The sequence below is a fragment of the Agelaius tricolor genome, unplaced genomic scaffold, assembly GCF_023055355.1.
Source record: "Agelaius tricolor isolate 1412-34295 unplaced genomic scaffold, bAgeTri1.0.p SCAF_18, whole genome shotgun sequence".
Classification (NCBI taxonomy): Eukaryota; Metazoa; Chordata; class Aves; order Passeriformes; family Icteridae; genus Agelaius; species Agelaius tricolor.
In genome coordinates this window covers 4,796,745-4,813,692 of record NW_027269278.1, presented here as the reverse complement: position 1 = coordinate 4,813,692, position 16,948 = coordinate 4,796,745, and the positions used below count along the sequence as shown (strand labels likewise).

General features: G+C 43.4%; 1 protein-coding gene across 3 annotated transcripts in view; it reads right to left on the bottom strand.

Moving 5' to 3' along the window:
- The window catches only part of SLIT3 (slit guidance ligand 3), a 494,398-nt gene that overhangs the window by 41,327 nt on the left and 436,123 nt on the right, over positions 1-16,948 (bottom strand). For all 3 annotated transcript variants that reach the window (XM_071443101.1, XM_071443102.1, XM_071443103.1), the window contains one exon: positions 11,791-11,930. In XM_071443101.1, the coding sequence (XP_071299202.1) occupies positions 11,791-11,930 (140 nt within the window). The remainder of the gene's footprint in view (positions 1-11,790; positions 11,931-16,948) is intronic.

The window sequence follows — 16,948 nt, the reverse complement described above, 5'->3', positions numbered from 1 at the left end:
TGGAGCCAAGGGATCCCAGGCAGCCACCACTGTTAAAGGCTACTGTCACAAACACATTTTATGAGAAATCCTTTCCTTAGGATTTTTTCTCCTGAGAAGCTGAGAGGCCTCAGGAACAAAATGTAACCAATGGTTATCTGCTGCTGTGGAATGCAACAGGTGCATCTGGGATTGGTCTCATGTGGTTGTTTCTAATCAATGCCCAATCACAGTCAGCTGGCTCAGACTCTCTGTCCAAGACACAAGCTTTTGTTATCATTTCATTCCTTTTCTATTCTTAGCCAGCCTTCTGATGAAATCCTTTCTTCTATTCTTTTAGTATAGCTTTTATATAATATATATCATAAAACAATAAATCAGCCTTCTGAAACATGGAGTCAGATCCTCATCTCTTCCCTCATCCTCAGCCCCCTGTGAGCACGGTCACAGGCTACCAAATCTTTTTACAGCCCTGGACAAACCCTGTGCAAATATAATGAAAATATCCAGCTGAGGAAAGGGAATGTGCCCAAGAAACTGAATACTGGAGATCCATGGGAACCAGGGAACAGATCTGGGCTTGGGGTTGGCCACTGCACTTTGCTGCCCCTCAAAAGCAATGAGAGATGTTCAGTTCCTATAGCTGTGAACACTGCTGACACCTTCTGAGGTGGCAGAACTGGGACAGGTCTGTTTACTGCCATCCCCAAGCCCACAGGCCACCAACCCTCCCAAAATCTAACAAAGGCACTCCCTCAGACCTGAACATCAGCAGGTCACACCTTGCTACAAAGCTTGGAGAGCTGCCAGTTTGTCATCTCGGTATTCCCCATGTCCCTCATGTGCTATGGATCTCATGGGAAAATAAACATCTAAATTTAACTGGCTGGTGACATGAAAAGAGCTCAAATGAGCTAAAGCTGGAAATAATTTTGGAAGGCCATCTAAGAAATGAAGAGAGTGTGGATAGATGCCTTCAACTGCCCTTTCACTAAAAATGGTCAATACATACTTCTGAAGTTTCTATTTTTTCTTTTGTTTTGTTTTGAAGCAAAGGAAACAGGCCCTAAAAAAATATGAACAGTATCAAAACTCTCAAAGGAAACCATAATTCTTCTTAAAGTATTCTTCTGAACAGTCATGACAAGTGCTTAGAGATCCAGTAAAAATCTCCCCAAATGTCAAATATTATGACTCACTGTGTCATTCTGAAGACACCACTATCAAAATGTAGGAGAATTCTAGGCTAGGTACCAAACACAGCATCCAAAAAAATGATATTTTTCATGCAAAACTTGGAACATTTAAGGATCCTTCTTGTTATTTTTCCCATCTATCACTCATTAGGGAGCTCACTTGGGAATGCCTTGCAACTAGAGCAGCCTCATCTCAGGAAGAAAATACCTCTTGGTCATTATTTCAGGCTCCACCAATGTTCAGTAGAAAGCATGCCAGGGAAATAAAACACTTTTTGAAAAGCAAAGCCCAAGGCACCAGCTACACAATGTCTTTCTCATATTTTATTCACTCAGAAAATTATCTGGGCCAAAAAATCTGCCCTCAGACCTGAGAGCTCAATATTCATTGGTTGCTTTAATGTCAGTATCAGAGGAAAAATGTGATCCTCTTTTTTTTTTTTTTTTTTTTTGGAGTGACACAGGGCTGCTTCTCTGTGCAGCAATTAAAGGTCTAGTCCAAATTTCTCACTGGATAGTTATGTGAACCTAAAAACAGACTGGACATTCATCTTAGGCCAACTCCTAGCAGCACTGCTTCTCTTTGTGAAGGATATTTGATCATGCTAAAACAAGAGAGAACTTCAGTGTAATGCTTTCTCAAGTGTAGAAAACCATCCAACCTCCCCATTTTCCTCTCTCTACATGTTCTCAAATCCCAGCTCCAGTTTGGGTTTCTGAAGTGCTTCTATAAAACAGAGAGGAAAACCACAGCTACATTTATTTTATCATCAGTTACACATCTTTTTTAATCCCAAATAATGCTTTTGTTCCATCAAGGCACACTTACTCTCTTTAATCAAAGCTAAAGAGAATAGGTAACATGCAAGCAGATGCTGGACAGATGAAGAGAGAGAGAGCAGTCTGATATACCACAAATTATTGCAGTTTTCAGATTAGAACCAAGTTATAGTGACAGGTGGAACTTTAACAGGTGGATCTCCTTTGCTGCTAACTCATGAAAAAATAACAAAAAAGGAAAAAAAAGAAGGAAAAAAATAGAGAGAGAAAAAAAATCCCTGAAAAATATCCAAGGAATTCTGCTCCTTCAAAACCACCTCTCTTGTCACCTTTACTGACATTGTCTTAAAGAAACACTACTTTTTTTTTTTTTTTTTTGCCTCTTGCAACATTTTCCTGGCCTTATTTTTCAACAGAATCATGAATTTCATGGGGCTTTCCACAGGGCTCATTGCTTATGAAGAGCTGCCAAGAAACATGCTCAGGCTTTTCTGAGCCTTCCCCACGTCTCAGAGCGAAGCCAAAACAACAATAGGGCAATAAAGATGACTTTTACACACAGTTTAATAATCATCTATCTTTTTTCCGTTCTGTACTGTCATGAGAGCTATTTATTTCATGCCCCATTAGACTTTTAAAACCAGGATCCAAGCTCCACTATTCCTCCCTAATCAGTAAAAGAGAAGCTGGATGCAGTAAAAGTATTTTACTTATTTATCTTTAAGTGAAACTGCAGTTCTGAAAAGACAATGTACAGCACCAATTTGCAACCAATGAGTTCAACGATTTTTCTTTTGTTCCATGTGTCAGTTGGGTGATACTTTGTTGTAATATACTGACAAAACAACACAGAAAATATCCCCATCCTTAATGCACGAGAAGCTTTAGTAGGGCCTGCAGGACTGGCAGTAAATGTGCTGCTGAGAATTCCACAATATGACTTGAGAAAAGGAACGTGCTTATGGTGAGGGAAGGATGGAGAAAGCCTGGCCTGCATCCACAGCAGGGAAACTTTTCCAGGCTGCACAGGGTGAGTGCTTAAATGGTGTGGTGCAACATTCTGAACTCTGCCACGTAAGTCTGAGTGGAACTCGTCTCCCTGCTGCTAATAAAAAACACTGTGCTGTTCTCCTCATAGGAGATTACTCATTTTATATCTAATAAATTGTATTGGAAGAAATGTTTGCTGTTGTTTTGTTTTCCCCTTCTCTCCGTTCAGGCATTAAAAAGAAGTCAGTGCCAATTGGAAGTTTCAGAACACTGAACCTAAAAATGGTTGGGTGGAACAGACAGGGTGTTCCTCCAAGGAAGTAATTCAGTAAGGAATGTTGTTGATTTTTGATGAAAATGATTTGAGGCACATCTAAGAAAATAATAAAAAAAAATTTACTTCCAAACTATTTCAACTTGCAATGAATAAATGAGAAACTCTGTGAAAATCCTTTAGGAGCAAATGCTATTATGTTAGATACAAAAACATAAAAGAAATCACCTGAAATGCACTGTAGCAGAGTAAATTCTGCATGATCACTGAAGTTTCCTCTTGCTTGACAAACACTGCCCACAGTATTTAGCAGGCAAAGAGTTACTTTATGCTTTTTATCCTGTCTTAATTGTTAAAAACTCCCAAGTTTTCACTTACCAGGTTTTGACCTGCTAAGTGGGAACCCTTAAGTTTGATTCCACGCTGGGATTCCCACAGTGGTTTTTTTTTCTCAGATTTCAGGAGCAATTCTCCCTAAGCTTAAGGTTCAACAAAGGGAGCATGGGTAAAACCAGATCTGGGCAGGGAAATAATGATCCTTTCAGTGTTTCAGAATCTCCAAAAAGGAATGTGTTCTATGCACTGCTGAAGTATGAAAAACCATATTCAACATGCCAAGTTGCACACAATGCAGTGTGTGAAACATGAACTGAACCAGACAATTTCCAGTGCCCCTTCAAGGTGGTGACCTGCCTAAAGCACTGCTCCTCAGAACCACAGTGTCTGGGAAAGATCTTCTTTTGCTGGACACCCTAAGTTTTTGAGCTGTATTTATTCATATGGATGGAATCATCTGAGGATCAGTTCAGCTATCCACACAATCTAGTGCAGCAGGTGACACCTGAGATGCCACACATTGTCTGAGATGCTCCTCCTGGGCTGGCAGAGAGGACACCCTGTGGATTCCTGCTGGTCTGAGCAGGGAATGGGGCTGGAGCCTGTCAAAAATGCTTTGTCTCCAACACTCCTTGCTCCTGACTCTGCTCCCTGCTCCAGAACTCCCATGGGATACTGCAGCAGTGTGCCCAGTCCTTCATGGACTCCTCCAAGGTGGCTCCTTCCCTCAGGCTGCAGCTCTCCCAGAACTGCTCCAGCCTGGCTCCCCTGCCCAGCACACAGTTCCTCAGGAGCTGCCTGATTTCCTTGTTTCCCACTGTGTTTCTTGACAGACTGGATTGGATTTAATGACTCTCAGACCCCATTTGAGGATGAATTCACTCTGCTCATCCTACAGGACAGCAGTAGCTGACATTCCACTTTCTTGCAGACATGCTGTGTCCTGCTGAACAAGGAGGAATTCTCTGGTATATTTTATTGCACAAACATGACATTTTACATTTGGGAGAGGGGAGTTTGACCAGAGAAGATGCTGGAGCACTCCAGCACAGCAGGACACCCACACTGAGGCTGAAGACAGGCTGCAGCCCTGCCAGCTGCTGTGCTATTTCCTCCCAGAGGGTCAGATAAGAGTCCAATCTGATAGCAATGACATGTGGTTCTCTCTTCATAAAACAGGGCTGGGAATGGGCTTAGGCTCTTGAACAAAGCCCAAACCTTCCAGGTCTTCCAGCACTTGTCATTCCCAGTTACACAACTGGGAAATGTGGGTGCCTTTTTGTGTTTCATGCAGAAAGGGAGTACACTTCACATCTGCCAAGTAACTAAAACTGAGAGACTTCCATGTAAGGCAGAACTCCTTCAAACAAAAAGGAAGAAAACACACTAAACTCTGACCACAATTTTCTCTGTCTTGAGGAAATTATGGCTGAAGTTCCAAAATTTAAAAGGAGTTGATAGCTAAGTACTTGTTTGTTTAAGCCTTCAGCATTTATTAGGCAGCCCAGATCCCTGTGGAGCCACAAGCTGAACCATACCACCTCAAACCTCCTTGCTCCTGTAGCAAAAATTTGGGGGGAAAAAGCAGCTTCAGTGCCATGACCCCCCTCAGCCTGCGCAGGGGTGGCTTGGGGACAGAGCCACACCTGTCACAGCAGCCAGCCATGGAGGGCTCCAGGACACAGGGACAGACACGGGCCCCACTCAGCTGCAGCTGTCTGGATGCACTGGTGCTGCTCTCCCTGCAGCTGTCTGCCTGCACTGGTGCTGCTCTCTCTGCAGCTGCCTGCACTGGTGCTGCTCTCTCTGCAGCTGCCTGCACTGGTGCTGCTCCCTGCAGCTGTCTGGCTGCACTGGTGCTGCTCTCCCTGCAGCTGTCTGGCTGCACTGGTGCTGCTCCCTGCAGCTGTCTGGCTGCACTGGAGCTGCTCTCCCTGCAGCTGTCTGCCTGCACTGGTGCTGCTCTCTGCAGCTGTCTGCCTGCACTGGTGCTGCTCTCTGCAGCTGTCTGCCTGCACTGGAGCAGCTCTCCCTGCAGCTGTCTGGCTGCACTGGTGCTGCTCTCCCTGCAGCTGTCTGCCTGCACTGGTGCTGCTCCCTGCAGCTCTCTGCCTGCACTGGTGCTGCTCTCTGCAGCTCTCTGCCTGCACTGGAGCAGCTCCCTGCAGCTGTCTGCCTGCACTGGTGCTGCTCTCCCTGCACTGGTGCTGCTCTCCCTGCAGCTGTCTGCCTGCACTGGTGCTGCTCTCCCTGCAGCTGTCTGCCTGCACTGGTGCTGCTCTCCCTGCACTGGTGCTGCTCTCCCTGCAGCTGTCTGCCTGCACTGGTGCTGCTCTCCCTGCACTGGTGCTGCTCTCCCTGCAGCTGTCTGCCTGCACTGGTGCTGCTCTACCTGCAGCTGTCTGGCTGCATTCTTGCAGCTCTCCCTGCAGCTGTCTGCCTGCACTGGTGCTGGGCTTTGGCCAGACAGAGTCACCTCAGTGGGACACTCCAGGAAAAGGGCCCCTAATCACTAACAGGGACTGTTAGAGCTCAGAACTCTCAGATACCATCTACAGGACACCACAGGGTCCCCTAAGGTAAAACAGATCTTAGCCTTCTCTTCCAAACACATCAAACCAGAAATAGTTCCTAGCTTTATTTTATTACTATTTATTTTGAGAGTGATTTTTTTTTTCAGTGATACAAACTGCTTGCAGTTTTTTCCCATGGAAGCAAACTATTTTAAAACACTTGCTCCTGCCCTCTCTCTGCCATGGGTTACTGGGTATTTTAGTAAAGACCTATTTTCAGTAGTGGAAGCCACTAATAATTTTTTTTTTAGGTTTCAGAACAAAGAAGTAAGGGCATTGTTGAGGCTTTTTAGGATCTTTGGCAAATAGGAATATATTTCCTGGGTTTTTTTTTTTTTTTTTTTTTTTGGTGTGTAAGTGCTACATGTTTCTGCTTCTGCTAAAATCAGACAGGAGGAGGAAAAGTCACAGCAAACAACAAAACCAAATAAAGCAGCAGGCAAAGCACCAAAGCATTGGAAGCACTCAGGGCATGTTTGGTGCAGCCCAATTGTTCCTCTGTGCATGTCTGGACCCCTCTTCATGCAGAGGCACAGAGGGCAGAGAGGCTGAGGACAGATCTCTTTGGAGGGATGAGATTCTGTGCTTGAGGACTATTCTAGGAGTATGAGCAAAGCAGTGATGGGCTGAAGGAGATCTGTAACAGAAGTGAACAGGAAAAGGAAGGGAAGGGAAAACTCTCTGAATTTTGCCCCACATTCCTACACCACAAAGCTGAAGGGAAAACACAATATTTGTATCAATGGCTGGAGACAGACCATGCTACAGCCAAGAAGGCAGAGATGAGGAAAACACAAAAAGGGCAAGAACCAGGGTGACTGATCTAATGCACATCCTTCTCTTTTGATGTCCCTATGGATGTTTCTTTTTGAAGGGAAGGAGATCCTGCAGAACTGCAAGGAGGAGCTGTAAACCACCCAAGTCCCAGCAGGTAAAACAGCCCCAGACTCCTCAGAGCTGGCTGGGTTTGGGTACATGATTGTCCTGGAGGAATTACATGTTTATAATTCAGCTTCAGGATTAAAATAACCAGTGGGCCAGAGGAAAAATAAGACATCAGCAGACAATTAAAGCCATCAGGATCTGCTACACAGCACCAGGATTGGTTTGGTTATTTAAATACAGGCAACAAATATTTAAAATATTGATTTTAAGAATGGTGGGGAAACCTGGTGATGATGGGTTCAGCTTTGAAGCTTTTTTAAGGCATTCAGCTGTTTCCCTCCTCTCAGTCTTTTTAAACTTGCATTTACTACTTCATGGAATCCATTTGTAATTCCACATTGTTTTAAAGTTAATAGATGGAAAAGAACTAGGAAGGAGGTTATTGTGTGAGCGTGGGCTGCTTTTTGGTGTGTTTTTTAAAATTTTTTTAAATGAAAGTGAAATGGGGCTGGAGTGTGGGAAATTCCTTCCTCAGCAGTCACTTAACAAATTGGCCATTTTTCATCTACTCTGAGTCGGGGGAAAGACTGTCAAAGAATGTTAAAAGAAAACACTGCAAAATCTTATTAATTGAAGAAAGATTTTTGGCCTTCATTTTTCCAACCAATGAAAGCAAAATTCATGCATCATAATTTGGGATATTGTTCCCTAAAAAGGCTATAATAAGTAAAACCAGGCAGACAGCAGATAGAGCAGGAACACACTAAGGTATGGAAAAAACCAAAGCCTGGATACTGTGACTCTGTCAATAGTCAAAAATTTCAACACATTCATTTTTAATTTGTATTTCATTTAGGAACATAAGATTTATTATCATGATTTAACCATTACTCAACTAAGCCAAGGGGGACCCCAACTATTTCTTACAGAACAACAGACAGACACACTCTTGGATCTTCTTCCCTGCATCCAGACTGTTTTCTGTATTACAGCATCCATTTGTTCTATAAATGCAGAGTTTACTGAAGCATCACTGCACTGTTACCAGCATTGTGTCATCCAAGAGCACAGGGGTGATGAGGGATTCAGGCTCCCTGCTTGGCAGGGGAGAAAAGCAGGAATCTGAGTAACTGAGCTGGGCACCTCTAAGCTCAGGTTACTGCAAACATGCCAGGCTGTCAGGGCAGAAACAGCTCCAGTGCCAGACAGACCACTCCTGACTGAACATGGGGGTTAACTACAGCTGAGAAATCCCATTTGTACATAGAACCCACAACTCTTGCATAATCACACTGATAAAAATGGACAGTCTGGATTTGTTCAGCCATAAAACCCAGCCAGTCAACCTTCCAAAGAAATTTCTGTTTTCCATACAAGTGTTGGTGAGGAAAAAAAGGCAAATAAAAGCTCACTCTGTCTGCCTGTCTGTTAACAACAGAACTAAGGATAATATTTGGGTACAACATAAAGAGATATCACCTACATTTTCTGTCCTGCTAGATACAGCCTGGCTGTGGATGTTTGTGCCCTTTGAGAGCTCACTGTCCCCCAGCCTACTTCAGAGGAAAACTCCTTCCCTGGACTGTACACCCTGCCTTTCTTGCTGAAAGAAATAGATCAAATCCATACACCTGGCAAAGCTGGAGCACACAGAGTTTGGTAACTCAACATTTAGCACCAGAGAGAGGCAGGTACCTCAAAACACAGTTCTGAGCACAGGAATAAGCACTCCTGACCCCTGGCGTGAACTGCTTTCTCTGTGAACTCTTGGCCTTCATACTCTCCCATACTGAACTCATCTGCACCTACCTTTTTTTGTTGTTTTTAATAGATACTGCCATAGCAGTGTCAGATATTCCTTCAAAAAGGAATATTCCTGCCATAGCAGTGTCAGATATTCCTTCAGTACAAAAAGGTTCATCTCAAGAGAATATACCTAGAGATGCCCTGGGTGTCACAGGAGACTTCAGTCAAACTCTTTGGCCAGCAGCTCCCTCTCCTTCAGGTCAGACACACAAACCATTCCAAGGTGTGCTGTCATGACTTCCCTCTGTGCTTCCATGGCATTTCCTACACTTTTGTTCAGTCAGCAATTTCACATGATTCCCCATTCCTTGTTAGGATTCAACTCATAAGGACCCTCAAAACCATTGCTCAGGTTAGCTTGGCTTGTGTGTGCTTTTGTTTGGCTGATGGCTTCAACTCTCCCAGCCATTTTATGCTGCTCCCTGTCCTGCTCTGAGGCCAGGGGCAGCTCTGAGGGACATTTCAGCCCAGGCAGCTGCACTGCAGTCAGTCCTGCCAGGTGACTGAGCAGGTTTGATGAAATATCCCTCTCCAAAATGGAGGTAAAGCAGGTTAAGGCAATTTTGGTATCACAGTTCACCAAACTCTTCCTATTTTAGGCAACATAAACTATGGTAACCCTTCATATTCTAATTTAAGAAACACTCCTATTTTTGCAACCTTTTCCACCTATGATTCATATTGTATTTTCTGGAAGTATTTCCTTATTTTCTTCAATAATTAATTTTTACATTTTCTGTGTCTGTATATTACCCACATGGCAACATTGAGCTCTGGTATTTGACAAACTCCTGCTAATCAGCAGAGGCATAGCACAGACAACATTCAGATTAAAAAAAACCCCAAAAAACAAACAAAAAAACCGAAACAAAAAAACAAAGCCAAAAATCAACAAAACAAAACCCACTGGAAGTTGAGTAAAAATTTTTCTAAAGTATCACATGAGTTCCCTAGCCATTATCCAGATGGCCATTGGAGAAGAAATCCCAGTCTAGCTCTGTCCTACCTTGATTGTCTGGGAAAAAAAAAAAAAGATTCTGCAATAATCCTGTGGAGAGGAAAGTGCATTTACATATATGCTGGATTCAGTTCCTTACTGGATATGTCTTTTCTTGGCTGGTCAAATCCATTTCCTGTTGTAAATGTAAAGACTCTGCCTCCTTGCATTGAGCTCTGCTAGAAACCACCCAAGAGTAGCTGACATAAATAGTGCACAAGTAAGCACAATGGGCTCAACATCCTACAAGCAAAACTCTTTACTCTGCTAAGCTGAATTTTTTTTTAGGTTTTGGCAGAAATATCATTTTAGAGACCCAATAAATGTACATTTGAGTCATAAGGCTTTTCTCAGCTGAAGATTTACCATGGGCCTCCTTTGTATCAGCCACAAAAGTATTTTAAGAGTTTGGAAATTCTAGAAGCTTTCCTCCTGCCTTACTCAGCCACTCAAGCTTGATCCTCATTAAATCCCCTGACATGTAATATATTCCAGCATACAAGAAGCCCTTCATTGCTTCTCCAAGTTCAGGAGGCAATAACCCCGTTTCAAAGGCTGGAGCAGGAACTCCTGCAGGTGTTTCCTCACCCTCCATGCTGAGCCAGGAGGGCTGGGCTGTGTCAATGACTCCACACAATGCTCCAGAAGGCCTTGAGCAAAACCATTTTTAGATTCCACTCAGGAGAGTCTCTGCTCTCTGTCTTAGGTTGGAAATGGGTGGGTGTAATCTATTCCTATTGTGGAGCAGTTCTCTGCTGTTCATGGGGCAGTTTTTTCTTTATCTCTCCCCCAGCCCATCCTCCCTGCAGGAGATCTCTGCTGTCCATGGCCACTGAGTGTCCCTGCAGGGCTGATCCAATCCCATCATCCCATGGGGAGATGCTGCATTGCCCAGGGGAGGAGCCAAGCATTCCTACCTGGATCCAATCTGAGCCTGGCACAGCCCAGCAGCCTTTGCCCAGTGCATTGCCAGAGGAGCAGCTTCTGCTGCCCTGCATGGCCAGAGGGAGCCCAGGCCCATCTCCAGCAGCCCTGGAGCTGCAGAGGAAAACTCCCCCCTTGTGCAGGATCCCTGCTCCAGCAGAGCCACAGCTGGCACTGCAGGAGGGCTGAGCCCCCATGGGATGGGGCTGTGCCACCCCCTGACACACAGGGGGACAGGGCATGGTCTGACTCTGGCAATGTTGTTTTGTATTACTGCATTTTTTAAAAAAAAAATTCTTCCCTAGTAAAGAACTGTTATTCCTGCTCCCGTATCTTTGCCTGAGAGCCCCTTAATTTCAAAATTATAATAGTTTGGAGGGAGTGGGTTTACATTTTCCATTTCAGGGGAGGCTCCTGCCTTCCTTATCAGACACCTGGCTTTTCAAACCCAGACACTCTTGCAGAAGGTTTAGGAGGGAATTTATCTACAATGCAAGACATTTCTGACTCCATCTGACTCCATTTCATCCCATTTCTGACTCCATCCCCAAGCCCTGTGACCACAGACCCAGCAGCTGCCCCTGCTCCCTGACCTGGCTCACACTGGAGACAACACCTGAGCCTGCAGCCTCTTACAGAGCCTTTGCTCACCCACCTGTGAAATGGAGATCAGGAATTTAGCAGGCTCACTGTATTTAACACATGCAGAGCCCTGAGACCTCAAGCCAAGGTGGGTATCAGGCTCAGCTCAGTACTGAAAATGTGCACACTGAAGTAGACACTTCTCTGATCCCTTAAATACTGTTTTTTAATGTATTTTACAATGAGGCATCAGTCTTTTGTCTCAGAAAAGTGGCCATGTTTGTGAGCACATATACTGCAATATTAGTAACATTAACATTTTTCCAGGAAGAGATTCAGATTGTTCAGAAGGGGACTAGATTTTCAATTCATTATTTGCTCATGCACTAAATAAACATTATTTAGTTTGGACCCTTCCCTTCAGGCACTCCTTATGGATTCTTGTTCTGTGTTGTGGCCCTTTCTTACCTGTGTAATTAGGAGGGCAGAGACACACATAGTTGTTGATCCCATCCACACATGTAGAGTTATTCTCACAGTCATTATCTTCACAGTCATCTGGGTTTATTTCACACCTCTCCCCCTCATACCCAAGAGGACAAGAGCAGCTTTGGAGAAAGAAAAACAAAACAAAAAAAATGTTAGCATGGATCTAAAGGGTACAGGAGGTTTGAGGTATAAAACTGAAATTAAAACATAAAAGTCAGTTGGAGCCAAATTCACTGCTGCTGTGAGGCATAGAGCAATTTAACCCCAAGAGTTTGGTGAAAGATGCAGTCTGATGGCTCCTGGGGTCATGTAATTATTTACAGGAGACAAAACTCATTCTCAGGAGCCAGCCTCTGCCATGCTCCCTTCGCTGCTTTATTGGGAACTCTGGCCCTTAGCTGGAGTAAGCAACTCCAGGGCAGGAGAGTAAACATTCATCACAATACTCAAATCCTTGGCCTCCCTGTTGATGTTTTTGTGAGAATGTGGACATCTGCCTGCTGAGGACTGCACAGTCCCTTGGCAGCTCTCAGATACCTCAGCCTCTTCAAAGAACAGCAGCTTGAGTTGAGTTTACAGACATGAGCATTTTCTTCTCATTACTGCTTTGTCACTTGTCCAAATAAGAAATGTTTGGGAATGATTGCTTTTACAAGTGCTGTAAGATTTCAGCTCCCTCAATAACTATTTGGAGAAGAGCTGATGATGCCCAGATAATTCAACTAAAACACAGAGCATGGCACAGCCAGTAATGGCTCTGTGAGGATGTGGACACTAGTGAAGAATAATTGCACTAGACATTTTATCTCACAGGAGTGTGATGTATGGTCCCTAGAGGGAAGATAGAAAACTAAATGGCTGAAGAATGGCTTGATTTTTTTAAATCTCCATTTCCTCTCTACATCTAGAAGCTACAGTTACAAACAGAACCTTTATATTTTAAACTATCTGTAAGTGATGAAGAGGTGGAGGGCAGAGTTTCCAAAAGGAGAGTCTAAAAACAGGAGTTAAGTGCTCCAGTAATATCAGGGGCTTCTGAGAAGCCAGCAATGATATGTGAAATGTCAGTTTTGAAGTGCTAGCATTGCTGTTCAGTAGTCACAGAAAGGGCTGCTTGGAGCCCCAGTCCAAACTACACATTCACTCTGCTGTTCATTTCCTTTCTTATGCAGGCTCTGGTGGCAGAAAAGAAACTGAGCAAATAAAAAGCACTACTGATTGATGAGGATGAAAACCAGAAAGCACTACAGCAGTCTCACTAATTGCCATGCAGTGCTTTTGGAAACCAGGAGGATTTCCAAGGCAGACGTGGCTGCAGGGTGCTGTTTCCAGCTCTGACAGGCAAAGAGAGCCTGAGGTGGTTATCCTGCTTTATGCAGGAGATGGGGAAAGCCCTGGGGAAAAAGGAGCTCTTCAGGATCCATGAAAAAAGCTGAAGGATTTTCCCTTCCCTTCCTGCTGTGTGCCACAGTCTGAGCAGAGTGCAGAGAGTCCCAAGGGAGGGATGGCACAAAGCTCTGCATCCACCTCAGGAGTCCCAGGCTGGATCATCCAGGCTGGGTTAGATTCCTCATGATGTGCAATCTCAGGAAGGAGTCATAAAGAGGAGGAAAAATGGGAAGGGAATGTGTCTTGAGCCACCACAACAGGAAGATCTCCCAGATGGGTACAGAAGAGGGACACTGGTCACATTCAGAGTCATCTTCATTCTGCAGGGACCATCCACAGGTCATGAGGGTTAGAAAACCTTCACCATGAATAACCAAAACCAAACTGCTCCAATAAATTCAATTTAGGCCACAATAAATCAATAAGGAATATTTTGTTTTCCTGTCTCAAGCTCATTATTGCTAATAAAACATGCCCTCTTGCTGACCCAGAGCCAGAGGATCACAGGAGGCAGAAAGAAGAGCTGGCACACCATCTTTTGTGGCAATGCAAGTGTCAGGGAGGGGGTTAAAGATATCTAATTAAATACAGTGATACATTCATCATGTCTTGATTTTTGATTACAAAACCCCATTTTCAGGGGTTTGTAACTCGGTCATACAAATATGCTCCAGGCTGCAACTTGGAAGACAAGGTCTCAGTTTGGGAACAGAAATTTTTGTCTCCATGTAAAGAAAAGCAACAAGAGTGGCTTTGTGCTGGTGATTTTTTATGTGAACATAACACCATTTTCCTTGCACAAAAGGATTGGGACAGCTTGGGTGTATGCAATTAAAAATGACATTATTAAACACTATCACAGTAATGGTTCACAGTGGAGATACCATTAGTAACAATTCATTTGGGATTGTTAACATAAATTGCCCAGTATTAGGACACATTCCATACTCAGGGAAATGTCAGAATAATTGATGACATTTGGCTACTGGTCCTTATGTAGTATAGGGAGTCTTTACATTATTGCTTACGTACAGTTCTTTATTTTGATTTGCATTTAAATGTCCCAGATATGAGGCCTGAAATGAAAAGATAAAACATACAACTTGGGACCTGGATTGAACCACATGTTGAAAGAATTGCAGTTTGGGACTGTTTGTATGTACTATCCAAAAAAAAGCTAAGAAGAATAATGAAGTCTGCTGAGTGACTGGAAGGTCATCAAACTTGGGTTCCAGCTGACCGAGGGAGAAAATGAATTCCAGAGACAATGATGAAAACTTTGCAGTGACTCAGTAGTGAAGCAGTGTGAGACAGCATTTCATTTGCATGTTGGAAACAATGGAGCCATGCAGGAAACAACTGTGTTTTAATAAAAGTCCAAATTCCCTATTCCTCCTGTTCAGGAATTGATGTTGTGTTTTCCTATAAAGAATTACATAACATCCCATTATCCTCATGAAGTTTCAAGGGAACACAAATGGCAACACTTTGGGGTAAACTTTTGGACCCAAAGCATTTTGTAAGTTTTTTTTCAAGCTGGCAATTTTAAATTTTGCTGTACTAGATTTTTTTTTTAATAAACTCTAATGAAACAATTTAGCATCTGTTTATTAAAATAGATATCCATACAGTGTGTCAAGTTTCAAAAACGCTTTTAAATAGATATAGTAAATTCTTTCAGGAATATTACATGGTAAAGATGCCTTTTATGTCTAGATCCCAATGGAGTAGCCTGAAAGTCTGGAAGTGCAATGTTTTTCCTTGAACTAGGCAGAATTAACACTAGGCAGTTAATCAGTTCCAGGATTTTACATTTATGAGGGCACTTACAGTTTGTGGAAAATGCTAAAAAAAGCGATCTGGGAACCGGAGGGGGTTTTATATGGAGAAAAGTTAAAATAACCCAGAGCCTTTGTGTCCCAGCACCGCAGGTTAGCAGGGATCAGCTGCTGCCTGTGACAGCTCTGCTCCTGCCAAAGCCTCCCCTCCACGTGTGCTGAACCACCAGGACATGTCTCACTGGCCATCTCTCTCATCAGCCTTAATAAGTGACTTTTTGGGCAACCTTCTGTCACATCAGGCACAGATTAGATTAGAATCAGCAATTCAAAGGGAGGAAGAATGTCACCATCATATTTTCTGAAAAATCCCCTTGCCCGGGATTCTCCTCCTGGGTAGCTGAGAAGCCTCAGAGGAAAAGGAAAACAATATTATCTCATTTGCTTCTCCTGTGTTTTGCTGCTTTGGAATGTAGTTTGGAGATTGTTTATCCAACAGGTGGCTGTTTGATTGGTTTCATGTGAATTGTTTTAACTTAATGACCAATCACGGTCAGGCTGTGTTGGGAATCTGGAAGGAGTCACGAGTTTTTCATTATTTTCTTTTAGCCCTCTGTCTGTATCCATTTTCTATTCTTTAGTATAGTTTTAGTATAGCATTCTTTAATATAGTATGATATCATAAAATAATAAATTAGCCTTCTAAGAACATGGAGTCAGATTCATAATTTCCTTCCAACAATGGGGACCCCAGAAAATACCACGAAAGAACTTCACATTTCCACTCCTCTGAGCCACACCATGTCACCTATCTATTCCTCAACACAGAGGTCACCCCTACTTGAAGGAAGAGAATATGAAAATGACTCAGGATTGAAAAAGTGCAAGCGTAAAAGAGGAGGGAGTAACTGCAGCTGAACCTTTGCCCTTGGCTGTCCCACCAGGATCTGCCATTCCAGCGAACCTGAGTGCCTCAGCCCCTGCTGCTGACAGCCCTTGTGGGCACCAGGCACAGCGGGGGCGTTGGGCTGGAATCTCAGTCATAACTAAGAGCTTCCTGTCTTTGGGGGGAACATCAGCACCTTAGCATTATTTCAAATGGTAATTTTCTTGTCTAAGGCCACAGAAACTTGAGAGTTAAAGCAGCTTGGCATTTCACAGGGAGAGAACTTTGGCTTAAGTTTCCTTCTTACAAGAGTAAAGATTTGACAAGTTTGGCAGCAGGGCTTGTGTATGAATATATTTCCCTAGGGAAGAGAATATACAGAAGATATAATTTCTTTTACAGGCCACACAACAAAAAAAAATCCAAGGAGGCCTCTCATGAAAATGTTTCTGACATCCGCTTCCTCACATAACACAGGGCAGCGTTTTCCCATCCTGGTGACCACAATTTATATGCACATAACTCTGACTGCTGCCATCCACTGGAGAGATTTCCCACCAAAAAACCCCAACCCAACCAACCAAGTTCAATCCTGAAAGGTTTCTGTATCTTCCTTGTCACTGACTGCTCCATCTCCACACCACATTTCCCGAAGCCATGCTAAAGCTCCACAGCCCTGCAGAGCCACAGAGGTTATGGACTGACTGAATTAAAAACAAGGGGAAAATGGAGCAATGCACATGCTGAACATTCAATTTCATGCAGCAGGGTTTTGATGAGATATGGTTTTATGTGTCTTTTATTAGACCAACTGAAACTATATAAATAACTATAAAAAGCAGAATCCTTCCCTATAAAGCCTCGAATGTTGTTCAGCAACAAAACTACCCCTGCAGTTTTATAAAGGATCTCAAAAACAATGCTCATTTGGAACTGAGGCAAAGCCTCAGAAATTGTAAAATTCATTCAATTCAGGAGAGAAATGCAGAAGTAGCTCTCAATTCAGGTCATTCAAAACTCTTTATCTGCTGCCACAAACAAAATGCTAAAGAAAAACCCGATCCAAAATATATGTGGAAGGCTC